Genomic DNA, 26798 nt, shown 5'->3' on the forward strand with positions numbered 1-26798 from the left:
TTCATCCATGGATGGATACTTATGTTGTTTCTATACTTCCTGGACATTTTGGACTAAAACTGTATTTATATTACTTTCCCCTTCCCTTATAGAAGTTAGTCATGGTTTATAGTAGACTTAATAATAGTTCCCTGAAAATGTCCACATCCTAACTTCCAGAACATGTGACTATTACCTGGATTACCCAGGTGGGCCTGATATAATTACAATGATTCTTACAAAAAGGATGCAGGAAGAGTCAGAAACAGAAGACCATATGATGATGGAAGAAAGAGACAGAGAGAGAGAGAAAGAGAAGCTATGCTGCTGGCTTTGAAGATGGAGGAAGGATGCCATGCACTAAAGGATACACTTAGCCTATGAGAGCTAGAGAGCAAAAGGAAACAGATTGTCCTTTGACGCTGCTGAAGGAACACAGCCCTGTTGGCCCACTTTAGACTTCTGATACCCAGAACTGTACGGAATAAAATATTTTTCAAACCACTAAGATTGAGGTAATTTGATACAGCAGTGATATGAAAGTAATACATGGAACATATCTTATTTCGGATTCCCCTGAATCAGAGCTGGAGACAAAGGGCTAGGTACAGGTTATTTTCTTTGGGAGATGACCCAGGAAGCAGGAATGAGGGGCAAGAAAGTGAGGCAGGGGAGGAGAGAGAGAGAGAATGTAATGAAGTCACTGAGGTCACTGCTGTGGACAGCAAGGGCTAAGCCACCAAGACCTCTGAAAGGCACATGGGATGTCTCTCAGAGGAGTGCATCTGGAGGAAGGCAATTAGGACATGTAACCGGCTGCCATTTCCCAGTGTTGAGGGCACCACTGAGTGCTGTCCCTGGAGCATTAGCTCCTCCACCTTTCCCAGCTCTGCTCAACCTCACATTAACCAGGCTCCTGTAGCATAGGAGCGAGCTCCACAGCAGAATGTGAAGAGACTGAGAACACTCTACGGAACAAGGCTGAGCTCTTAGGAAACTGTCCACAGTAGCAGTGGCTGAGATGGGAGGCTGGCTGAGCTGATGGACTGGGGCATTGTCTTCTGTTGGACTGAATCCTCAGCCCCCAGATCTCTTCATCTAGTTAGTTTCCTACCTGTTGTCTCCATGGGGTTAGGGTTTTATGTCCAGATCAGACAACTCTTCTAGTGCCTGGCACACAGTTCGTCTCACCCATGAGTATTTCATATAGGGACTCCCTTCTTTATTTGATTTAAGGGAAGCAGGTCTAATCTGGCATTTGAAACCCCCTAATTTAATTACTAAGATTTCATAAATAGTTATAAATACCACCAACTCTAGGGCAGGTACAGCCTCTAGTTTCTACTAAGGGCCAGCGAACCAAGTCTTCCTAATTGCTTTAATTAAAATTTTTACAAAACTATTTTTCTTTTAGAATTTACCAATTGAGTCTAGTTGAGTTATCCTGGAATCTTAATAGTAAAGAGTTAATTCCATTTAGACAGAAATTGTGATTTCATTGAGTGAATTATTTTTGGCTCTCTTTTATCCAGACTAAAGGAGGACATGCCTGGTCAACTCAATCCTACTTTAAGACAAAACACTTTCAAATAATCTTGAAAACAACCCAGAGCTTGTTATCCCTGCCAAATTGCTTCCTGTTTCTTTAGCTGGCATGCTGTGATGGTGTTTGCACTTACCAAACCTCTGCATGGAACGCTCTTTATTATACTTTGCTACTTGAAAAATGTCAACCAGCTCTCCAATATGGCCTTATCTATGACATGATCCCTATTCTCATTCAAAGAGTGTGTTGTTCTTTCTTTTGTATTTCCGTAACACTTTTTACATAATCCGCCATACTAATATAAATAATAACAACAATTGGTAGCATGTAGCACCTATTATGAGCCAGTTCCTGTCCTAAACCTTTTGCTTTATGTTAACTCATTGGCCTTCACAAACCAATGAGGGTAGATAACCTTACTGGCTATATTGTACAAATGAGAAAACTAAGGCACAGAGAAGTTAAGTACCGTGCCCAGGGTCACACAGCAACTAAGGGGTAAAATTAGGATTTGAACCCAGGTAATCTAGTTCAAGATTCTTTGTTTTGAGCTACTTCCTAATTCCCAATATATAGAAAATATACTATACTATACTATACTATACTATACTATAATATAATATAATATAATATTATTTGCCCCTGAGTCTGCCTTTCCTTCTAGATAATAAGTTCATCAAGGGCTTTGTCCATTTCTCTATCTCCAACATCTATTCAAAGGCCTGGCAGATAATAGAAATTTTAAACCCTGACTAAGGGAATTAATGCAAAAAAATAAACTCAACTATTTTGTTATGACAGCAGATCAAAATGCCCCACCACTTGAAAGGACAGTTGCTAAGAAAAAAGAGAAGAAGCACAGAATCAGTTCTAAGTGTCAGTTACATTAATGGCCAAGAAAGTGGCAGGTGTTCTGTGTTTCTGGGGCTGTAAAACCCCAGGAAGATCAGGAGGTCAGATTTGAGGGTAGTGTGGTTAACACTCTCATGAGGGTATCCACATGTGCCCCTGTATGTGTGCATGTATGTTTGTGTGTGTACATGGGAGTGCCCATGTGTGTCTTTAAAGTACCTCTTTTTTCCATGCTTTCCCTGTAGGCAGGGTGCCTTTATAAACCCTTCGAGGACTCTGGCAGGATAAAGAATCAATCAAAATTCATTGCTGTAACATTTTTATATCCTGCAAGTCAGAGCTGGTAGCCTTTCTTCCCTGCCAATCTAAGCTCCTCCAAACTGATTCCAGTAGGCCGACTTTGACAAGAGTAAACCAGAGGTGTTTTGTGGCAAGGATAAAGTAACTGTCCATCCACGCTAATAGCAAAAAGCAGTGAGTCAGTGAGAGGAAAACAACGAGGGGCCAGGAGACAATAGTGAGTTCACTTGGAAAATACCATTTTGAAGCTGGCTTAAGAGAGGTTGAGATCTGAGGTTGTTCACTGCCCACTGAGATAATTATTTATGGCAGGAAGTTTCTCTTTTTTAGCTATGGCTACTTCGAATACAGTTGTGTTAAGCTTTTCTTCAGTCCTGATATTTCTTTCTGACCTCTGGGGCGTATTTGTGATGCCATGGTATAGAAGCCCCTCTGTGTGCTTGTCCCTTCCAAATTTAGTGTATAGTCAGCCAGGTGAGCTGCTGGCTTACACACACAACCCCAAATCTTAAGGGTTTGCACACTGCATGTGCAGTTTCCTTGCTGGGTAGTTCTCCTAAGTACTTGTCTTCTGATCAGGGACTGATTTCTGAGCTCTTTATTGGATGACTCCGCCATCTTGGAAGTCCTTCCTTTCTGTTTTCATTGATGGGGAAGAGAGGACATTTCAGGGGCCAGGTCGAGAAGTGGTGAAAATCCTTTTACTCTCCTTCTGTTGGCCAGAGCTTAGTCACGTGGCCAAAATCACTGCAACAGAGCCAGGAGTACACCATTATGGATACTATTATGACAAGTAATTAGAGACTTGTAACAAGGAGAGTTCTTTGCTTGAAAAGCCTATTTCCAAAGTCTAAAGTGGGGATTGCAAATTCAGATGCCTTGGGGGCCAGACAAGTGTGTAACTGAGTCAAGTGAGTAGGAGCAATAATACAGGGAATGGTGCAGACAAGGACAGCCAAGAGAGGTGTACTCTTTATAACATGATAATTTAACTTTTATGATAGACTGCTATGGCTAAACTAACCAAATCTGCTGGCCACATCCATCCCATATGCTGCCAGTTGGCAATCTGCAGTCTGGGACAGAAAAAAAACATTTTTCTGGAAGCAAATTCCAAAGTTGGCTATGTTCGTGAATCACTACCTGTCAGGATAAACATAAACCCTTTCTTTTTTTTAAAAAAAGAAAGCTCTGGACAGCAGCAAGGAAATGGAAGCTAAAAAAGGAAGCAGGTATAAAGAGTGTGACGTAAGGCTTTGCTATCGGTGTGTACGTTTAGGGTAGTGGCTCTTACATAGAGGATGGAGCGCTGAGCTACCATGTTAAAGGATGCTTGTGTCCTGCAAAAGCAACACAACTCAGCTCACAACAGGCACTGATGTTTTCCATTGTGCACCTGACCCCAAGATATAACCCCCACTTTGCACATTCTACCTGACTCAGGCCCCTGCTGTTTCCCTTTGAATATTTCTGAGCACAGTCTATACACTGACCAATGTTAAAGTAGCAAAAAAAGTAATATTTGGATGATATTTGTCAATGTCTACCCTGGGGAATATAATATCAGTGAATCGTGTCTATAGGTTTAAACATAATATATAGAAACAATGGTAATAATAATAGCAAACATTTATTGAGCAACTACTGTGTGACTGGTACGACATAAGGCTCTTACCAACAATTAACTCATTTAATCCTCATGCTAACTTTAAGACACTCTTATTGTTCCAACTTCCATCTGAGGAAACTGAGACACAGAAGTTTACTTAGGTTACTTACCCAAGGTCACAGCTGGCAAATGGCACCTAATAAACTGGGATTCATACAGAACCAATGTGATTGTGTCCTGTGCTTATAGTTTATCTGTACATGAATCTGCTTTCATAAGCAGGCTGATTGTAATTTTCAAATAATAGAAATCCTTCGGTGATCATAAAATTTGATCACTGCTGAGCTTTCAAAGGTGTATTGGTTGCCTGTTGTTTATGAGGTGCAAGCAAATGCATAAATGAACAAAAAAGCCATATAGGAAGGCCATTCTTTCTAAGGCATTAAAGATAAATCCAGAATGTTGTTCATAGCATATATTCTGGAAATGTGAAAGAGGGTTTGGAGAAAAGTATGGCCAGGTGGCATGTTTATAATCGTGACATCTGATGATGTTGGAGAAGGGGCTTAACCTAGTTTTGAAGTAATGTCCAAATACTCGCTTTTAAACCAATGAGGACGGCTTCTTCATATTCTTCCACCAAACTCAATATGATTGAAATTGGAGAGTGGGTATCCATGATCTTCATGTACAGATACTACTGAAATCCTGCTAAAAAGTCCAGGGGCAATAGCACTAAGTAGTATATTCTACCACTATTACCCAGTCACACATTCAGCTTTTGGGAAGCCCTGAATTAGTCTGGATTCTTTTTTAAATGCAATTTTCTACTTTCAGAGATGTGTTACATGAAACCCACACAGACACAAAGGATGTTACGTGACAGCATAGAGTGTGTTGGCAAAAAAGACAAGACTATGTTCCTTTCCATTTATCCAGCTAATTCTGACCCTCTTTGAGATCAAAGCGGAAATGTCCCTTCTGTGGGTTTGCTTTCCCTGATCCCCCTAGATGAAGTTAAACGCCCTGTCCCTGGCTTTTACATGCTCTCAAAGACACCTATAATTTCCTCTCGAGTGAAAATTCTAGTTAATTAATTAAATTATGATTTGTTAATGCCTGTCACCTTTTCTAGTCCACGTTAACAGTTAACACTTGCTGACCACTTACCCTGTGGGACGCTATTCTAGTTGTTTCGTGTTTTTTGTTTTTTGTTTTTTTAATTTTTAAAATTTTTTTGAGAAAGACAGAGCACTCGAGTGAGCTAGCAGGGAGGCTTGGACACCTAACTGACTGAGCCACCCAGGCACCCCTATTGTGGTTGCTTTAGATGCAACATCCGCTGAATCCATATAGCTACTCTCAATACACATTTTATTCTCCATATTTCCATTACTATCAGTCAGTAAAGGACAGAGCTAAGATTTGAACCTCTGGAGTTTATGCTTCTAATTTCTGCCTTATTATGCTTCTGTATAAGCTCCAGAACAGCACCTAGCAAAGTGCTTGCTGAATCCCAGGAGATTAGTAAGTTTGGGGGAATAAGTGAATGAATGAATGCAGGGAAGAGGGACTAGTTCTTACTTTGTTAAGTCACACGTTGCCCAGGAGAGTGCTGCGTGCTTTTCTCTTCTAAGTTTGGTGGGTGGAGGGACCCAAGAATTTACAAATAAAAGCTGAGCCTCTGGGAGTCCTCTCACCACTCTCACCCTCCTGGATGGCCAGGTGTCGGAAAAGATTTTATTTTTCCTCTATGACTCCAGAGGAATCCTGAATAGAGACTGCTGAGAAATCAGGACAGGGATGGGGCTGCAGAGAGACAAGAACAGGGGCTCCACTCAACCACCTTCTCAACCAGTTCTGGATTCTTATGCTCAGGATCACTAGAGAAATGGCATCTCCTTAGTTCCTAGGGGATGACTGGTTTACTGGTCTGGGGTTGAGGGCAGAATTAGCTGATTAGAAGGTTAAAGTATAATTGTAGGCACAGGGTGCCTGGAGGCCGCCTTTGACCACTTGCTGTTTAACCGAATTAGCGTTGGCCAGTTATAGATTTTCTGCTTGCAGAATTGCCTGCAAATTATTCTGAGTCCCAAATCTGCATTCTGTGTGTGTGTCACTTGGGATGTCAGCGTTATGATTGCCTTGGAAGCAATCTAACCAGAGCCTGCTCTGGAGGCAAGGGAAAGTTTCACAAGCAGAACTGCTCCGATATGGAACTATAGTATCCTAACCCCTTTGATTTTAGAAAGATGATGTCGGTCAGGGTGATGACTCACCCACTTCAATTTCTCTGATGTTCCTCAGTCCAACCATACCATGAACCTCCAAAGATTAATTCTCGCTCTCATTCCTTGGGGTTCAGTGCATTTCAGTGGGCTGGTATTTAAAGAGAAGCCCTGGTTCCACGGCTTTCAACCTTTCGTGCATTCTTTTGAATTTGTTGGTGGGGATAATAATGAGTTTTCTTCAACAGCTTGTGTACAGTGGTTAAAAGTTTGCATCCTAATATCAAAATTTGGTTTCCCAAGAAGCAGGCACTAAGTCAAGGATTTGAGTGTAAGTAGTTTTATTTGGAGGGTGATGTCACAAAATACCCACAGGAGATGAGGAAATAAGCCAGGGAAGAAAAGACAGTGAATGGCAGGTGAGTTATCAAGCCAGATGCCACTGTGGGTAGCTGGGGTTGAAATGCATGTGGAAAGAGGGAGACAGAACACTTGCCTGCAAGATATCTCTGCTGAGGGGTGAGAGAGCTGGGGTGTTTGTGCACTGATTCTCATCAGTTACGGTCAAGGGTTGGCTACTGAGAATAGGAATTTCCAAACACTCTCTGCTGCCACTGTGCTCTGTTAAAACGCCTTCCCCAGGTTTCAGAGCAACAACTCAGGCAAAAAAAATGTAAAATCCTGCCCCGTGACATGGAAAGCCTAAGGGGTTGGGGAGGAGCTCTGACAGTGATCCAATCAGAGGATGCTTAAGCCTGGATTCAGATCCTGGCCCCACCCATCCTTAACTGCATGATCTTGGGCAAATGTGTTAGCTTCTCTAGAAAGTGAGGCCCCTTGTCTGTAAAATGTATCCTATAAAATATTAAATACAGCATAGGCTGCGGTAGAGATTAAAGATGATGCATATAACAAACTTAGCATAGTGCTCGCCATATAGTAAAGGTTGAAAAATGCTAGCAGTTTTATGTTGAAGTATCATGGAGCATTTCTCTGTGCCAGCATATACGGTAGGTGCTTGGTATCAAAGTTGGGGAAAAAGAGGTAACTCCTGTCTTCACAGGGCTTGTAGTCTTTGCCTTCTAAACCCAAGACTAATTTCTTACCTTCCTAAATTATCCCTTGTCCAAGAGTGTGTCACATACTTTTATATTTCAAAACATAGAGCCTAAATTTTTTACTCCGAAATAAAGCACCCCAAGAATTTGCAAAGACAAAGCTGAGCTTTTGGAAGCAATTGTAAATTTTAGATTTTTCTAGTAGCCAAACTTACAAAAGTAAAAAGAAAGTGCTGAAATTGACTTTAACAACATATCTATTTAGTCCAGTCTATAAAATATTATTGTTTCAACATGCAATCCATATACAAATTATTAAATTAGATATTTTACATTATTTTTCTTTTTGGTACTCAGTCTTCAAAATCCAAGGTATATTTTATACTGACAATTTCAGCCTAGCTACATTTCACACACTTGGTAGCTGAGCGTGGCTCATGGCCACCATATTAGATTGTGACGGTCTAGTGGGCCCTGAATTCCTTTGGGAAATAATTTCCAGTGGAATATTCTGCTTTCCTCCTCATTATAGATGGCACTGCTCCTTTGCATCTATGACAGTGAAGTTGGTTTTAGCTCAGGCATCATATGAAATTGACTGTTTTTGTAATGAAATTTCACACATAGAAACCATGGTGAGATTCTTAGCAGGTGTAAAAATCTGACAAAGTTATTTCTTTAACAGCAACTTGATGGAAACTGCAGCAGCTGTTCCCATTTGCGTGTTTTCCAAATCTCATTGCCAAAGCGAATTGTTGGCAGCCACAGGAGAAGTATCAACTTACCTCTTCATTTGGGAAATGAAATTAAAACCTCAGCTCATTTCTAAAAGTCACAGATTTGGTAGAAGTTAGTAGGGCAAACACATAAGCCGCTGTTAAAATATTGATGGCTTTGGTTTTCTCAGGTGCTGCTGCTAACATCTGCAGAAGATTTGGACTGCACGCCTGGATTTCAGCAGAAAGTGTTCCATATCAATCAGCCAGCTCAGTTCATCGAGGACCAGGCGATTCTAAACTGTAAGCAATGTCACTTGATGATTCTTTGGGCCTGTTCTTGTATTTGAATTCACCAGTGTCTAAGAATGTGTCTCAGGATGTGGTATTCCCTCAGCTAAGTGTTTTCTGATCATTTTTCTTATATTGTTGCTTAACCCCAGGTGGAAGCTCTTGAATTAGAGCCTTGTCAGCTGAGAGGTGAATAAAGTGGTTGTGTATCTCTTTGTGATTTTATCACATTGGTGAGCATTTCCTCACTGCTCCCAGAAAAGGAGACCACCAGCCTCCAACGTGAGTGCTACTCTGTGCAAAGGAAATTAAATCCATTTCCCCTGGGTAGGTCCCTGAGAGCAAAACCATTGCCTTCCCAAGGATTGCTGTTTTACCGGGATCTCTTGTGCATAGTGTTAGATCGAAAGAATGGTGACAGCGGGATGTTGGTTTCTGGAAAAGTTTAGTAATAGGAATTCAAAACTCCTATTCCGAAGGCTAATAAGAGGTTCTTCAGAAAGATTCAAAACCTCTACTGGCTATTTTGTGGAGTAAACTCAAATCCCCCCAAATTCCAATTAAAATATGCTCCCCTCAGAACTGTGGTTATAACCTCTTCCTATCTTTTTTAAATAAAGATTTTATTTATTTATTTGACAAAGAGAGAGGCAGCGAGAGAGGGAACACAAGCAGGAGGAGTGGGAGAGGGAGAAGCAGGCTTCCCGCTGAGCAGGGACCCCAACGCGGAACTCGATCCCAGGACCCTGGGATCATGACCTGAGCCGAAGGCAGACGCTTAACGACTGAGCCACCCAGGCACCCCATAACCTCTTCCTATTTTTAATGCCAGTATCGTATTGTTTTATCTTTACGAGGGCATGGAGTGCTTTGCTAAATGCGTAGCAAGCATAGTTTTAGCACAAGAGAATCTAAAATTGATGGTAGACAATTAACCATTTAATTGTAAGCTCTTGAGCACCATTCTTTAACATTTGGGAATGCAGAATATGAAAACAGTGGTTTAATTTGGTCAGATGCTCCCAGGTCCCTTTAGGGAAGATAATTGTGCATTTGCCCCTATGGTCTCAGGCTTGCCTTCCACGCTAACCGCACTCCTTCGTTCCTGTGTTCTATGGCTGGTGTGTTTAAAGAAAAGGAGAACAAGGGGCGCCTGGGTGGCGCAGTCATTAAGCATCTGCCTTCAGCTCAGGGCGTGATCCCGGCGTTCTGGGATCGAGCCCCACATCAGGCTCCTCCGCTGGGAGCCTGCTTCTTCCTCTCCCACTCCCCCTGCTTGTGTTCCCTCTCTCGCTGGCTGTCTCTGTCAAATAAATAAATAAAATCTATAAAAAATAAAATAAAAAAAATAGAGAAAAGGAAAACAAGACAAAACAAAACAAAATAAAATAAAACCAGCCTGCTTGATTAGATTGTTCTGTGAGGCTGGAACACATTTGAAGAGTTGAAAGGAACACAGTAATGAAGATGCAGTGCTGAGCATCAAGGGAACTAACCAAGGTGAAGTCTATGAACATCTTGATGCAATTACACCAATGAAATCATTTCGGCAATTAGAGTCTGCAATGACAAGATGCAGGACTGGCACAATAAGTGAATTCCAGTGTGTGATTTCGTGTTAATTTGATCCCTGAGTGTGACTCCTGGGTCAGGCCATCAGGAACCCTTATTTGTCTTTTGATTCTTCTATTTATCAGCATTGATGTATTTCAAAGGGAACTTTGTTTAAGAGAACCATTTTTTCTGGCTCTTCTCCCCTCTCATCTGTTTGTCTCATCTCCTCTCTTCTTCTCCTCTCTCTCTCTCTCCCTTTTCTTTTTCTTTTCTTTCTTTCTTTCTTTTTTTTTTTTTTTTGCAAGCGATTATCCCAAATGGCATCTATATTAACATGGGTGGAAATGTGAAGGCACCCTGAGTATGGAAATTAATAGAGTTGGTATGCAAAGCAGGCCCATAAATGTGATTGCTTTTGTAATCTTCACGACACCAAACAGCTTTTAATTCACCGCTGAGAAGCTGGAAACAATCATACTTTGGGGGATCTTTTTAATTTAAACTAGACCATACTGTACATTCCAATATCACAGTTTTGTGTGTGTCTGTGTTTTTTTTAAATCCCCTAAGTAATTAAGTGGGTTATGGTTGTTGGTTCTGTGTAAGCTAGTAAATGCTAAATGCAACTGGGTTGATTATCAATGATAGCACGTTCAGGAAAAGTCAGTGATATGGGAATTGAGGATATTTAAAATTTTAGATATGAATTTGTATGTAAATTGTTGGATCAGCAAAATCTGACTAGCCCCCCTCTCAGTGAAACTCTAGGTTCATATGTATTACTAAAGTAAAAAAATATAAAGAGTACATCTGGTCTGGTGCTTTTGAGTTCATCTCAAAGCAACGAACATGGGTTGTTATGAGTTAGACCCTGTGAAGAAGGTTAATTGTGCCTAAATGAAGAAGAAAGTTTCCATAGACTTGAGAATGCCTATTGAATATTGTTTGGGAAAATCTGAATTTCCAGAAGAAATAGCAATGGAAAGGAAAAGCCTGGAGTATTGAGTATTGATGAGCCTTCCCCCCAGGTAAAGAAAATTCCCCCTACTCTCTCCCTCCCTCTCGTTCTTCCCCTCTCTTTCTCCATTTCTTTTATGCATTTCCCTAGGGTTCAACACAAGACCCTTCTATCTCTGAAAATGTGATTAACCAAAATACCATTGAGTGGTGGGTGCTCTGAGAATGAAGGCCATATTGATACAAGGCTAATGTCTGGATGAAAATGGAAAAGAACCGTGCCAAGATCCGAGAAATGGTTAGGATTATTTTAGCGACATATACATACAAGCTGATATTTTAGGTAATAAAAGAGGTTAAAAGACACCAGGCTAGTAACTCTCTTGGACTCCACTTATGGTGTTTGCACTTTCCAGTTTTGCTTTATCTTTGCAAAATTTAAGAGCTTTTGTTTCCAATCACTGTGAAGTTTTGTCTTGCGGAAGGTGTAAACACCGCATAATCAATCAGTGGATGTCTACACTTTTCGCCATTCTGTAAGATTGTCTGAAAGTGTTGTCTCTTTGCCTGATGGACCCAGTATATCTGCTCATACCCCAGACTTATATTCAACCAATTTTGGGTTCAGCTTTTAGCAGGCTATAGAAAATGTTTATTCTGTCCACGGCTTCCTGCTCTCTTTGTTCAGACAGTAATATTTCCTTTTATCCTTTTTCATCTTTATCCTCAATTCTCAATGACTTATCTTTTTCTACTTTAACTGTTACTAATGGTCACCTCTACTCCTTTTATTTCCCTAATATTTTATTCACTGTTCACTCCAACACATCTTTCCTTCAGTTGTTCTAAAGCCTTTTATTTTCTTCACATCCAAATAACTCTTTATTCTACTCTCCTTTCCACTAACTAGACTTGCTTTCGTCTTTAAAAGGCCATTTTTCAACAAGCTTCTAGGATCAAAACATGGTATCCCACTATTCTTCTAATGTAACCAGGGGAGCTCTTTCATTGTGTCTTTCACAGTGTGATGCAAAGCCCCCAACTCATGATAACTTGGACAAAAGTTTCCTGCCTTCATCTCAGTCTTGAAAAATGAGCTGGGAAGATGTGCTTATTCCCATTTTTTTTTTTATAAGAAGTGCAAGAAGAAAGGGGAAGACAGCTTGGAAGGCAGAAACTCAGGAGACATCCATTCAAAGCCTTTGGACTCAGGGAGGACTTTGAGGGGTTTGTGGTAGGGAGTCCGTAGAGGTCTCCAACACCCAGAATCCTCTTAATGGATTACTATTGTTGCTTCTTCTGCAACATGAAAATCATGTGATTCTGGTACCCATCATCTTGGCTCCATGAGATTTGAATAGTGATGCTGGTAACACCCTCCCACCTGACACCCAGGCTTCAGAAGAATAAGTGGCCTGGAAAACTGACCAGTCACTGAGCTGAAGTGAAAAGGACCAGGTGATAAGCCCTGACTATCTTGTGTTTTGCAAAACTTCAGAACCGACTATTCTGTCCTGGCTGCATCAGCTCAAACACATCTTCCTAGCCTATGGAGAGATCTATGATCGAGTTAGCTAAGGGGAACCATACTCATGACCCTCCAGCTTCTATTAATGGGAGATATCTCCAACTTCCAGTGTCCAGAAAGGACACCCCATTGGCCATCTAGACACTATTAGATCAGCACTTTTCTACCTCTTACTGTTCATCCTTCCTGGATTACTCTTCGTGGACCACGCACACACACACAGATACACAGAGAGAAATTGCTGCACCTGAGTTCACCTAAACTACAACTTGTATAATTACACTTTTTTAATTTAAACTCAGTTAATTACATATAGTGCATTATTAGTTTCAGAGGTAGAGTTCAGTGATTCATCAGTCTTATATAACACCCAGTGCTCGTTACATCACGTGCCCTCCTTAATGTCCATCACCCAGTTGCCCCATCCCCCCACCCCTCTCTCCTCCAGCAACCCTCAGTTTGTTTCCTATGATTAAGAGTCTCTTATGGCCTGTCACCCTCCCTGATTTTGTCTTGTTTTATTTTTCCTCCCTTCCCCTACGATCCTCTGTTTTGTTTCTTAAATTCCACATGAGTGAGGTCATATAATTGTCTTTCTCTGATTGACTTATTTTGCTTAGCATAATTCCCTCTAGCTCCATCCATGTTGTTGCAAATGACAAGATTTCATTTTTGATGGCTGAGTAGTATTCCACTGTATATGTGAACCACATCTTCTTTACCCATTCATCCGCTGATGGACATCGGGGCTCTTTCCATAGTTTGGCTATTGTGGACATTGTTGCTATAAACACTGGAGTGCAGGTGCCCCTTACATTTGTATTTTGGGATAAATACCTAGTAGGGTGATGGCTAGGTCATAGAGTAGCTCTATTTTCAACTCTTTGAGGAGTCTCCATATGTTTCCCAGAGTAGCTGCACCAGCTTGCATTCCCACCAAGAGTGTAAGAGTGTTCCCCTTTCTCCGCATCCTCCACAGCCAACATCTGTCTTTTCCTGACTTGTACGACCTATATAATTACACTTTTAATAACACACTTGCACTAGCTGGAATAGGCTTGGTATCAAACAACCCCAGTGACCTAACAGAATAAAAGTTTTTTTTCTCATTCGCATCATGAGGATGCTGGTCAGGCTGGTCTCTTGTGTAGTTCTACTCCAAGTGGCTGCTCTTTATGCAGGAACTTGAGGACTCAGGCTACTTCCAACTTGGTCCTGCCATCTTGGGCCTTCAAGTCATTCTATGTCACTGAGCTGGGGATAAGAAAAAGTGTGGGGAAGACACCCCAGAGGTTTAACCACTTTAGCTCAAAAATGACATATGTAATTTCTGCTCATATGCTATTCACCAGTCACATTAGCTGTGTGGCCATGAGTAAGTTATTCCAATCCTCTGAGTTTGGATTATCTCATCTAAAGAGGATAATGGCAGTCCTTACTTTTAGAGTTGATGCTTGTTGATGGAAAAATGCTTAGCGTAGTTATGAATGAATGAAAGATCTATTATTATTACTGTCAGTATTGCTATTGTTGCTGCTGTTGCTTTTGTTACTACTGTTATCCTTCACCTTAGATAGGTTCAATGTCCTTACAATGGCCATCTAATCTGGGCTTGAAAGAAGATAAATCATGGACATTAAAAATCTGGAAAAATTAGTGATTTTAGGATTTGAACTTCGTGGACCAGATTTTTTTTTTTAATCATCTTGGATTGATGAGATTGTACTTTTTAACATTTTTCCAAGCCTGGACATGAAAAAAAAAAACAAGCAAAGAGATGAGATAGAGGCAGAATACTACCATTTACTTTGGCTAGAATTTTCTTTTAAAAGGTCATTTGGAAAAAAATAAAAATTAAAAAAATAAAAGATTATTTGGCGCTAAAAAACAAAACAGGAATAAGGACTAATTACAGCAGAGAAGGTAGTTATTTAATTTAGTAAATTTTGTTTTGCCAAATGTCCTTTTTTACCTCATTTTAGTGGGAAATTACATATCAAATGCATTAAGCTGATACTACTTTTTTTGCTATTGACTTTTCTCATACTCTTCTGAAGTTTCAGTATGTTCATTTTCTAGAGAGGCAGGGATAAGTCTTAAGAGATTTCCTTAGGATGGGCTGTATGCCCATGCTGACAGTAAGAAGAGAGACAACACTTCTGGAAAACGTAAAAAGTATGCATACCTTGGGAACAGATGTTGGGATGTGTAAATTCACCACAAGTGTTGACCAGTGTGACATCCATGGCTTTCATAGCTGGCATTTACTGTGCACTCTCTAAGTGTGGAGGGCCCCCTTGAACCTCATAACAGGCCTTAGGGGATAAAATACTCTCATGTGCCCATTTTACAGGTGAGGTTACTAAGGATGGGCTAGGCAAAACAGTTACTGAAGGTCATATCACTCATATTTGGCAGCATCAGGATTTGAACCCAGGATTCCAGTCCCCTGGCTCTTATCCAGTGTTCTCCAGTCTAGTGTATTGTTTTTGTTGATGTCAATGGTGACACATCAAGGAAATGTGCCACTTCATTTTCCTATCTACTTTCATCAACCTGGATGAGATAGAGAATTTCTGTTGCATTATATTTTTTCTGTTCACAACCAAGTTTCATTCTTCCTCTGTAATATTAAAAAAATACAGAAAAAGTACCTCTTTTTCCTTGTTTTGAATAGATACAGTTAGTGCAAGATTGTCCATGACCTGGACTCCTGGCTTGCCACCTTCTCCATGGGTTTCTTTCACCAGGACACTGGTTGGTCCCGCCACCTTGACAATGACCTTGCTAGTGGTCAGGCCATCCATGGAGTGCGTGGTGTTGCATTAATCATATTTGTACTTAACATACATGAGTCATGGCTTTTGAGGGTGTTTTTAATTGACTATAAATCAAACAGGGAACTTGAAAAATGAAGGCAATTAATGAAAAAGCAGTGTGAGAGGTGTTTTGCATCCTAACGTAGGAAATACATCGCCAGTGAATTAAATGTCAAAACAAAGGCCCTTTTGACCCTGCTGAAAAGATTTCATTTGGATGGTAATAAATGGATGAACTTTCCAACTGGCAAGTGGAGAAATGCCTGTTTCCTGAGTTTACACTCAACTTGGGCTTTTGTCTGTCTATATTCTCTATCCTTGAACATTTCCCAAGTTCTTTTATTTTTGTTTTTAGTTTTAGTGATTAAAAAAAAAAAAACAATGATAATTTATTTTCCATTTTCTGGTTGTACTTTGCATTACTAACTTGTATTTGCCCTCAAGTTGGGAGATTGAGTAAATGATTAATGAAATGACTTAACATCACCTGTACTGCAGTCTGCATAGATCTGAATACGGTTAGAGTTTCGAGTGGTCTATTTATTTAAGTTGTTGTGATATGCCAAGGAATATGACTCTGATGTCACTAATTCACTGCACATTATGAAGATGATTATACTTCAAGTCAGGATGTGAGACTTTTCCCTATTATTTAAATAGAGTCCGTAGAAATGTAATGTTTTACAAGTTTGCCCTTCCACCCATCATATTTGTAATGATCTAATAATCCAGTCAATTAATATTATTAGAATCTTCAAAAATGCATGATATTAACTACCTTATTTCATATATGTAAGGTGATGTAGTAAATCACTACGGAATAAAAAGGACACAAATACATATTGGAGAGGGATATGATGAAGTGCTTAGAAACCTTTCCTTTGGACTTGGGCGCTATGTCGTGCTTCAAAGAGTGGCAACCATATAAAGTAGGGGAGTAGGAGGGCCTGAGAAGGTGAAGAATGCAGATGGGTCTCCTGTGGCATAAGTTTTCTTATCAGCAGAATGGAAGAAATAAATAGACCAGAGAAATCACACTGTCAGTCCTTGGGCTAAATTTGCCCCACAGATATGTCCTGTCTGGCTGCTCAGTGTGGAAGTGTTTAATGAAAAAGGTTTAATGAAAAGATTTTGTTGTCAACATTGAGAATTTCACTTTCAAAAATCTGTAGCTTCTGGGAAGATTAGACCTCCAGAATATCGACCCCAGAGGCAGGCTGCCTAGATTCAAATCCAAGGTTTCCCCATTATCATCTAAGTAATTTCGGAAAGTTAGAGGAACACAAAAAATTCACTGTGCCTCAGTTCTCAGTCCCTCATTTGTAAAATGAATATTATAATGGCAGTAACCTCAATAGGTTGCTCTGAGAATTAAATGTTAATCTATGTAAAGGGCTCTGAATAGTGGCTGGTCTATAGAAAGCAGTAGAATGTTAGCTGCCAAACGTTAGTGTATCAGTAATAGTAGCTGGGGCCTTCCCTGTGGCCCTCCCAATCTCTACTGTCTTCCTGTCATCCAGTTGGCTTCCTCATTCATTCTGCCTGCCCCTTATAGGTATCTAAATTCACTCCATGAAGTCCCCATTGCTCCTGAGACTGGTGCGTGGATCGAATGATATGCCACAAAAGATCAACCACATTGCTGTTTCTGTCGAACCACTGCTGTTACTGACAGTAGCTGTTCTTGGTGGTCAAGGAAGCAGAGAACAGTGCTGAGAGATGGAAGGGCACGGGCTGGCAGGCATCAATTAATACTCTGAAATCTACTTTCAGTGTTTTGAATAGTTAATGCAGGTAACGTGTGAAAGGGGGACCATGTGATTAGACAGTGTGGCTAGCTTTCTAGAAGTTCAGAATAGGAGACGAATGAAAGAGAAGAGTGGGGAGGGCTGGGGTGGGCATGGAGCCATGTGAGAAGTTCTGAGAGGGGGATGCTTGGGAGGTAAATCAGAGAAGAGATGGCAGGAGAGATGGCAACATGATTGAGGGGCACCTATATATGAAATAAAGGAGGGAGCAGAGCCCCAGGGAAATCCAAGGGTCTAGACTAGGGAAGACATGTAGACGTTTTCTAAAAGAGATGCATAATTATTGGAGTCTCTCCCAGCTCACTGACTTGTGTGACCCCTTTACTCTCTGGACCTCTGTTTCCCCATTTGTATAGTAAGGGTATATTAGTCTCATTATACCAGAGCCGTTTGGGTTGTGATCCAAAGTAACTCAACTCCACCTGGCATTAGCAAAATCATATAAAATTATCAGCTCATATGACTGAAGTTTTTGTGGCTTGAACCGGCTTTGGGAACACCAAGATCTAGAGGCTCTGATGATGTCATCAGGCTCACCCTCCATTCCTCAGTTCTGCTTTCTGGAGTGTTGGTACCCCATACTCTCAGAGGGCTTCCCCTCCAAGATGGTCACCAACAGCCCCAGCCTTTTATTCTTCCAACTTCACAACCCAGAGCATCTCTTTTCCAAGTGTTCCGGCAAACCTCTCATGGCTAACTCTTTTGGTGAGATTTGGCTCATGTGCCTGTCCTGGAACCAATCACAGTCCAAGAAGCTGTGGTATTTCTGTTGGCCAGGCCTGGGGAAGTGGAGATGCTGTTCCCTAAAGGAAGGAAGTGATGCCGGGCTAGCAGAAACAGGAGTCCACTGTGCAGGTATTCTGCCCTGTTGCTAAGACCCCTTTCTGTACCAGCATTCCCTGACTGCGGGCTGTGCTCCGTGCATAAGGATTTTTAGAAGCCAGCACGCACGCAAATGGAAATGTGTCTTAGGTGGCAGGGGATGAGGACAGCCATCACGCCGGGTTTCTCACTGGTGATGCTGGTGAGCAGATTGCCTAATTAAGACTGTCAAATTCAAAGTGATGCCATATGGCCTCACTCTTCAACCTGTTGAGTATATCTTTGCTCACACAGTTCCCTAACTGGTATAAATCTCTTTTATATCTGTTTTTCTTCAAGAGAGTAAGAATACAGGAACATACGGACGTTACAAGAGCATCTCCTAATTTAAGATATTAGAACCACATGAATTGGGCTGCTTAATGAGTAAGGCATCAGACATAAAGTAGGAAAGATGAACCATGGCTTTAAATAGTTTGAGAAGGCAGAAGATCTTATTATCCTGTAACAGGCCAAAGCTATACCCATTCTCATAATTGTGGTGCCCTGTCTGTCCTTTTCATCTTAATTTTCAAGAAATTTTTGTTGGCTTGAAAGAAAAAGGGCAAGAGGTACAAATACTTCCCAGTCAAAATATCCCCAAGCATCTTTTGTATTTGACCAAATTCACATTCTCCTTCTGGAAACAGAAATAGGATGTAGGAAAGGAAATGACACACGTGGATTCCCAACTATCAGTTTAGTTAATTATTTAAGAAACCTACTTTATGCCAGACCCTGCACTAGGTGCACAGGTTACAACCAAACCAGAGTTAAAAAAAAAAAAAAATGCCTCATGTGTTGGAATTTTCATTCTTGTGAGGTGAGAGACAGACACAATAGGAATAAACACCTACAAACGCAGGAAAAAGAAGACATGAAAATCTGATGAAAGTACTAGGAAGGAAATAAAACAAAGTCATATGACAGAGATTTTTGGATGTCTGCTATAGAATGGGCCACCAAGAAGTTTTCTCTGAGACGCTGAGGCCTGTATTATGAGCCGGGGTCTACCCTGTGAAGATTGGGTTGGTGAACAGTTAGGCCGAGGGACCACGTAATGCAAGAGCCCTAAGATGAGAACAGGTCTTTCACTTTGAGATTCTCTGATCCAGGAAAGGGGCTACCGTTTTATCCATTTAATCAAATCAGCTGCTCTGTAAGATAGAATTATAAATCCCATTTTACAGATGAGAGCGTGAAGGTTGATTAAAGGATCTGACATCTCAGAGGAAGGGCCAATGGTGAAAACACACTCTGATCTCCCGACCCTGTGAGTTCCCTCCATATGAAAAGCTGTATCCAGCTTCCTGCCACAGAAGCACTTCTGTTCTTTTTATTGAAAACAGACGGGTATCCCCGAGGGCCTCACAGGGCTGATGGCATGGGCGCCTGGGTTGGGCTGCTTGCCTCCATCACTTACGATGGTGACATTTCCCGTCAACCTCTAGCTCCTTGGCTTCCTTGTCCGTAACATGGTGGTTGATGTTTTGTGGGTTAATCAAGATAACGCGGGCCAAAGTGTTAAGACACCGCCAGCCACATGCAAGCTCGGTATAAAGGTTGGTATATTTTATCATTTGAAAGAATAAGGCCAGGAAGGGGAATGTCTGCAGAATGATGCTGTTGGAACAGGCAGCGGCGGCATCTACCAAAGGTGGAACAGAGGCCAAGCTTGGCTCCTCTGAGAAAGAACACGGGTTCGTCCTACTGCATCCAGGTCTCTCTTGTAAGTACTTTCATGTTCTAGGGGTACATGCCATCCCACCACCCCCCAACACACATATACCACTCATGTTTTGGTCTCTTTGGGTGAAATGTTAAAAGCATGCCCCCTGAAAAGCATTTGAGAAGGGATTCTTTTCAGCCTTTGATTGGACATGTTTTGCCAGTTAGGGAGCTAATAGCGTGCCTATGCTGTATGTTACACGACTCCACCAGGGGTGTATGGGGCAACCCTGTGTAATAAAGCAGATATTTTTGCAGTAAAATAGATGGATATTTACCCTAAGTAGGATAAATAAGGACCACCACATCAGTTCAGGTTGGGTTTTGTGCCAAATGAGTTATACTGTTGGTATGCAGATCCTCTTGGATTTCAGAATTGCAGACTGCCCTCCATAGGAGAAGAGTCCCTTGAAAAGTTGCAGTCCTCAGTTCTTCTAAAACATTCAGCTGGCCTCTTCACATGCCAGCTGCTTCTGGGGGCAGCAGAGTGTGGTAGTGACTCCAATTCCAGGTTCTAGCTACCCCCCACAACCCGCTCCTACTTGTGAGCAACTTAGTAAATGATGTCTTGGCAGGCCACCCCTGAAAAGTGGCCAACCGCTGCACCAGCCTATTTCATTCCAATTTGAAGCCAAAACAGTTGTCAGCCATCCAGGTTCCTCCTAACTGTGCATGTCAGCTGATTCCGGAGCCCTCCCAGAGGATCTATTTTTGGCTAAAAGTGGTTTTAATTTTCATATGTATACATTAAATCCACAGGGGTGGGAGAATTTCCAAATAAGGAACATTGATTCTGAATAACATGAAAGAAATAATTAGTGCTTGAAAAACAGTTCAAAATATGAGTCAAAACCTCCAAGGAATATGGTTAGCTCTGCATTTTTGAGTGGAAGGAAGTTTGCCGGATTAAAAACAGAAAGCGAGGGTGAGTGGGGATAAACCAGGCTGGGAGAGGGATTCAGCATCGTGTTCTAGGCACCGAGGAGGGGACAAGACTAAGAACAGGAGGGACTGAAGTGGAGGGCAACTGGGATTATTAGGTGGATGCCTATGGGGATGTGGCCCAGTGGTCATTCCCTGTGTCAAGAGGGGTACAGAGGAGAGGACTAGAACCAGGCCCTTGCCATACGCCAGATGGATGAAAGAGCAACAGCCCTCAGGGGAGGGCCTGGGGCCTGGGGTGTGGCATCTCTGATCAAGCTTCCAGGTGTTCGATTTATTTTGGAGCAAGGTCAAGGCCCTTCTAGAGTGGGTAAGGCCTAAGATAAAGATGTACGTGATTTTTGTTTGTTTGTTTTTTACACGTCCTAAGTCACCTGCTTTGCTTTTGGGGTAGGCCAATTCAGACTTTGTTCTCATCATGTACATTTTTGATCAGGCACATTTTTGGGGTGGGTATAGCCTCTTTGTGTACCGAAGGAGAGGTTAAATTGTTCTCTGTTCTGAAGCACTTTGTCAGCTACAATTACAATTCAGTGACTTTATCAGTTCTGATAAATCCTGACCAACTCAAAATTTTAAAGAAAAGGATTTAATGGGAGGAACTTGTGGAGCTCACAGGTTCATCCAAAGACCTGAATGAGGAGGGCTCAGAAAGGACAGAAGTAAAGAAGCACCAAGAGTTTCAGCACGGGGAACTCGGAGAGGGTTTAGGACAGTGCTTTTCAGACTATCTATAGTGAAAAGATTGGTTTTTGTTTCAATGCACCACAGGTTATACTTTTGTAATAAGTAAATAAACGAACAACTAAATAATTGTCAAAACATAATTTTCAAGAAGTTAAAAACATGACTCATATAGAACTATAAAGTGAATACAGGCCCAAACTCACCAATTAAAGAGCAAACCAATAAGGTAAGTCTGACTCAAAGAACATTTGATGAGCTAGGTATTTGTAGGTGATTTAACAATGAGGAAATGTTAGAATTGGTTTGCTAGTTTACATACAGAGCTGGTTAATGTCTTCCAGGACAAGTAACTGTAACCTTTGGAGTTACCCTTTCTGTTGAACATTACTGGCAGCTCTACTATGCAGAGATCTACAAATCAACATGTAATTTCACTGAATCTGCAACCTTCAATAAATAGTAAACGATGGGCATGTTGCCCTTAAAAATTAAACTGCCAGTTATTTTACCAGAAAAAAAAAAATTCAGGAAGAGCAGAGAATTGCAATCCAGGACAAGCAAGCAGTGACAAAACCATAGCCTAGTCCATAGCAAAAAAAGGGAGGACCGCTCTTTTATAGAGGAAGGGGGAGGGGAAGTTGGGAAGACTGTTGTAAACCAAAAGGCCATTGGAGTAAACTGGGAGTTGGAAGTATGGTGGCTTTTCATTGGCTGAGTTTGACTGTCTCTCATTGGATGGGCTGTTGGGAGGTGGGGAGCTTTTCTTCCCCCGATGAGATAGTAGAATCCTCTTGATAGAGCTCTCTTCCTGTTGGGTCTGCAATTGACCACAAATGGTAGGGTCTGAGAGCTTCCCCTACTAAACCCCTCAACTTTATGTTAGTGGGGTTTCTCTATTAATTTTCACAAGGTGACTAAATTACGTTTTCCTAGGTAATCAAATAAATCTTGAATGGACCTGTTAAGTAATGCCTGTATATGACATTGAAAGAACATTCCTGCCCCCATCCAACATTTTGCTTTACTTTCAAGTTTTAAACAATTATTCTTAACAATATAATAAAATTTTTTGCTATGAAAATGAAAATAAAACAGGGCACCTGGGTGGCTCAGTGGGTTAAATGTCTGCCTTCAGCCCAGGTCATGACCTCAGAGTCTGGGATTGAGTCCTGTGTCAGGCTCTCGCTCAGCAGGGAGTCTGCTTCTCCCACTTCTGTGCTCTCTCTCTCAAATAAATAAATAAAATCTTAAAAAATGAAAATAAAGCAAAGACATACAAAATGCAAACTTTTAAACTAGACTCAATAGGCATAATATTACTCTATCAAATTGCTTTTAATCGCTATGTTTAACTTGTCATGGGCCCTTTACAAGAGTTTGGGCGCTGGTCCGTGGACCACACTTTTAGTTTTGGATACTTTTATAGGAGTAGCAGAGCTCCACTCACTTTCCAGTTTCTGGTGTCCCCATTCAAATTTTTGGAAGAGAAGCCAGCCAGTAGACATGGCATTGGGTTGAGAGCCCCTCTGTGATCTAGGAGACAGGTCCACTAATTAGAAGCCCATTCCCTAAAGACAGGGCTCCAAGCAAACAAACATAGGAGGTGTTCATATAGTTACTGTGTTCTGAGAGCTATCACCCAAACAATCAGGGGACCGGGCAGTCGGGGTTTTGACCATGGGAAAGGTACCTATGAGCCACCGTGTTGGAATATCATTTGGGCTCCCACGTTTAGCTTTTCCGTCAGGTGGCCAGCTGCTCAAGGTACAACTTCCTAAACTACCAACAGGTGACTCAGTTAATAAAGCACAGTTACATTTAATAAAGCTTATTTCCATAAGGAACGCCACGTTGATAGAATCTTAGCAGCGTTTCAGAAGGTGGAAGTCAGAATGGATATGTTATAGGGTTTGCAAGGAGGGTCCAGGCTCTCATGATTTAAGGTAGGAAACTGACGTCGGGTAAAGTTCATGATGTACTGATTTAGTATTGGTAGGCGTGGCAGAGCAAGATTTTTCGGTAAGTCATGCATTCAGTCCTCTAAGTTGTTTTTGATAAATGCCCTAGAGGGCAGACTCTCCCCCCTGAAACAAACAGCAAAGGTTTTCTTCCCTTGTTCAGTCTTATTTTTCTTCGGCAAAGTTTTCTGGGAACAAGCATTTACGTCCAGTCGACCCGGTGGTCTTAGTTCTTGGTTCTTCGTAGCTGTGCCATATTGATGTGGGCGGTTTCGGTTCTCAGTTCCCGGTCGTTTCCGTGCGCTAAGTCGGCATTTCCTAACCGCTGCCTCCACCACACTGTTCTACAGAATGGTGATAGGGATGCACAATGGGGAAAATATTTTGAGTTAGCTAAGTTTGGGGAATGCTGGGGTTTTGTTTATTAGTTTAACTAAAGGCCCTCTCAGACCTTTAAAATGTGAAATGTGCATAGTGAGCGTGGACATGCCCCAGAAAAGACTCAGAACCTAACCCCTTCCCAGTCCAAAAAGAGCTCATTCCGTCCTCCCTGAACTGCAGAGCCTCTCTTCACCCCAGAGACAGGCTACTTTTCCATTCTCAACTGGGTGCTACGGAAGATCTGCCCCTCTGAGACCCAAACCTTGCCTTTCTTTTGAGGTGAGGGAAAAGTGAAAATATTTTTCTTTTTTGTTCTTTCTCATTTTGCTGAGCTCATAGGAAATAAGGTAGAGTAAAATGCTTGGAAGTAAGCACACATTTAAAATAAGTTCTGTCGCGGAACAGCAGTGGAGTCAAGCTCGGAAGCCAGACTCTCTGAGACTCAGGGAACCTTCCCATCTGTCTCCCTCTCCAGCAGCTTCCCTGTCTCCTTTATGCAGGTTAAAAGGTCTCAGGGTGGGTGGAAACCTCTCCTCCATGAAATCCTGATTTAGCTCTACCTAAGGCTTCCAGTAAAATGTTTGCAAAGTAGTAAGTCTTTTTCTCTCTCAGTCAAGTCTGGCTTTCAAGACTCCTGTTTTGCTTAAGTCCTTAGGCTGAATATTAAATCTTTCACTCTCTTTGCATTCCTGATTCAACATCTTCATCCTCCAGCAGGCAAAAGATGCCTCTGGCAAAAGAGCAGGGGATGTCAACTAGGAAAATCTGAAAAGAAAGGCACACAGGCAAATTTCAATAGGATGGTCCCTCGTGCTTTAGGCACAGATCCAGGCTTACAAGAAGGCAGGAAGCCACTGTATAACCACCCAGGAGTTGAGAACAGAGATTGATTCTGGAACCCCTCCTGTGGGTTAGTGGCTTCAGACAGCTTGTCTGTCTTGGTCAGGATTTTTTAAAGGATCAGGTAGGTGTGAGTGGAGGTAGAGGCATTGAGGCTGGCCATTGGCAGGGAGTCGGGAGACGTGGGCAGCCTTTAGGAGATTTACAAACCTTTGGGAAGTTATTGGTGAACTGAGCACAAAACTCCTGGTGTTTTTGTCTTTATCAGTCCAAGGCACCAAGACTCCATTGTCAGCATTTATGTCCTTCTAGGTGTCACCTGAGTATCTGGGATCGAGACATTTAAAAGAAAGTCAGGTCTGATTTTACTGAGCATTTTAAAAAGGCAGCGGAATGTATGTTCTGCCTCCTCAGCTGTTCCAGGGAGAGGAGCCAGCATTGCCTGAAGTTTAGCAGGCTGGGCACATGCTATTTAGCATCCCAGCTCTGGTCCTCATAGCATCTGTGACCGGCAAACACCCAGGCTCTGCGATCTGAGCACTTGGACTTAGATGCCAGCTCTAACCCTTGGTAGCTGTGTGACCTGGGGAAGTAACTTAACTTCTCTGGGCTTCTGTTTCTTCTAAAAGGCAAGCATTCAATGAAGTGCTGAAGGTAAAGCTAAGGCTGACACACAGCTACTGGTCAGTAAATGGTAGTTATTTGTATCAATTATTGTTACTCAGTGATGGGCTTCCAGACCTCACTTTGAGCTCTGTGAGTTAAAGATATAGTACATATAGATTGTGTTCAGACTCTTCTGATCACTCCGAATATTTTCCATTTTTCAATGGGAGGCACTCCCCTCCTCAGTGAAACATCCTCTTTCTCCTCCTACCCACGTGATTAACCCCATAAACTGGCTCTGGGCACAGCTATCTGGTTGAGGGGTCCAAATGTTTTTAGTTTATTATTAAAATGTTTGCCATTACATTTACATAGTACTGGCTTGGCTTGATTGCTTCATATATCGATAGTACTAAAGTGCATACTGAATGGTTTGCCTGCCAAGGGCCTTCATCTCGTTCAGCCTGAGCACATATAAAAGTGATTTGAATGGGAGCGTTTGCTCTGTTATTTTGGTGATGGATTTAGGGAAATGGAAAGTAGCAAATTGCTTTGTTTTTGGACCTTTGCCAGGTCCATCCTGGTTATGGATAACACTTGCTTGGTTGATTGAAGAAGGCCAGCTGCTATTCTAATAGCCTAAATCAATGGCCGACGGTGCCGATTAGCAAGCGTGTCATGCTCACCGCAGCGAAAAGCATCTTATAACTACAAATTAATAACTTTTCTATTTTATATCAATATGATGTATTTCACAAGTTGATCAGCCCTTCAATACTAACATTGATACTAAGGTCAACTCTGCTTTTATTATGTCCTTGAGGAGACTTAGATACAACTCCTGGCCTCGAATGCAAGAGTCCGTGCTCCGAACCTCAGTCTCAACATCTATAAAACAGATTGAATAATACACAGCTCCTGGGACCATGAAAATCCAATGAGATGAAGTCTTTGAGAGCATTTTTAAAACTTTAAGCATTACCCTCTTTAGGAAAGATTTCCCTCCATGTTTATGTCTTCTCTTTCACATGGAATATGCGGTTGCCTTACTCTATACAACGTCAGTATCCAATGTTTTGCTGTTGTTTTTATTCTTTTGTAATATGTTTGGAAAAGGCCCATGACCAGGGATGACTCAATGGCTGAGCTTCTCTATGACATACGGAAGTGTTTGGGTTTATTAAGGCTTCAGTCTGTGTCTTGCATGGGGGCCTAAGCCTGAATTTTGGGTGGTGTTATTGGTTGGGATCTCCAGTAAGCTGACTTAGAGATGGAGATTGGTGTGCAGAAAGTTTATTAGGGAGCTCTTTGGGGGTCATCACATGTGGAAGGGAGGAAAAGCGAGCAGGACTGGGTAGAGGAGAAACAGGGTTCTAATGCCATCTCACCAAAGACTAACCTAATTTCTGGGGAATTCTGTAGCCAGGATGACCCTTCAGAGTGTCTCGAATTTGGTGAGAGAGCCAGGACTTCGTAATTCAATGGTGATCTGTCACTGGATTTGGGCCATAGGAAGGAAATATGACCTTAGGAGAGAAGACCGTTTTTAG

At 41.7% G+C, this 26798-nt stretch overlaps 1 protein-coding gene across 2 annotated transcripts in view; it reads left to right on the forward strand.

Moving 5' to 3' along the window:
* CDH13 (cadherin 13) overlaps nucleotides 1-26798 on the forward strand; it is a 981274-nt gene that overhangs the window by 210768 nt on the left and 743708 nt on the right. For both annotated transcript variants that reach the window (XM_008689753.2, XM_008689752.2), the window contains exon 2: nucleotides 8480-8591. In XM_008689753.2, the coding sequence (XP_008687975.1) occupies nucleotides 8480-8591 (112 nt within the window). The remainder of the gene's footprint in view (nucleotides 1-8479; nucleotides 8592-26798) is intronic.

This window comes from Ursus maritimus, unplaced genomic scaffold (assembly GCF_017311325.1).
Source record: "Ursus maritimus isolate PB19 unplaced genomic scaffold, ASM1731132v1 scaffold_19, whole genome shotgun sequence".
NCBI classification, from domain to species: Eukaryota; Metazoa; Chordata; class Mammalia; order Carnivora; family Ursidae; genus Ursus; species Ursus maritimus.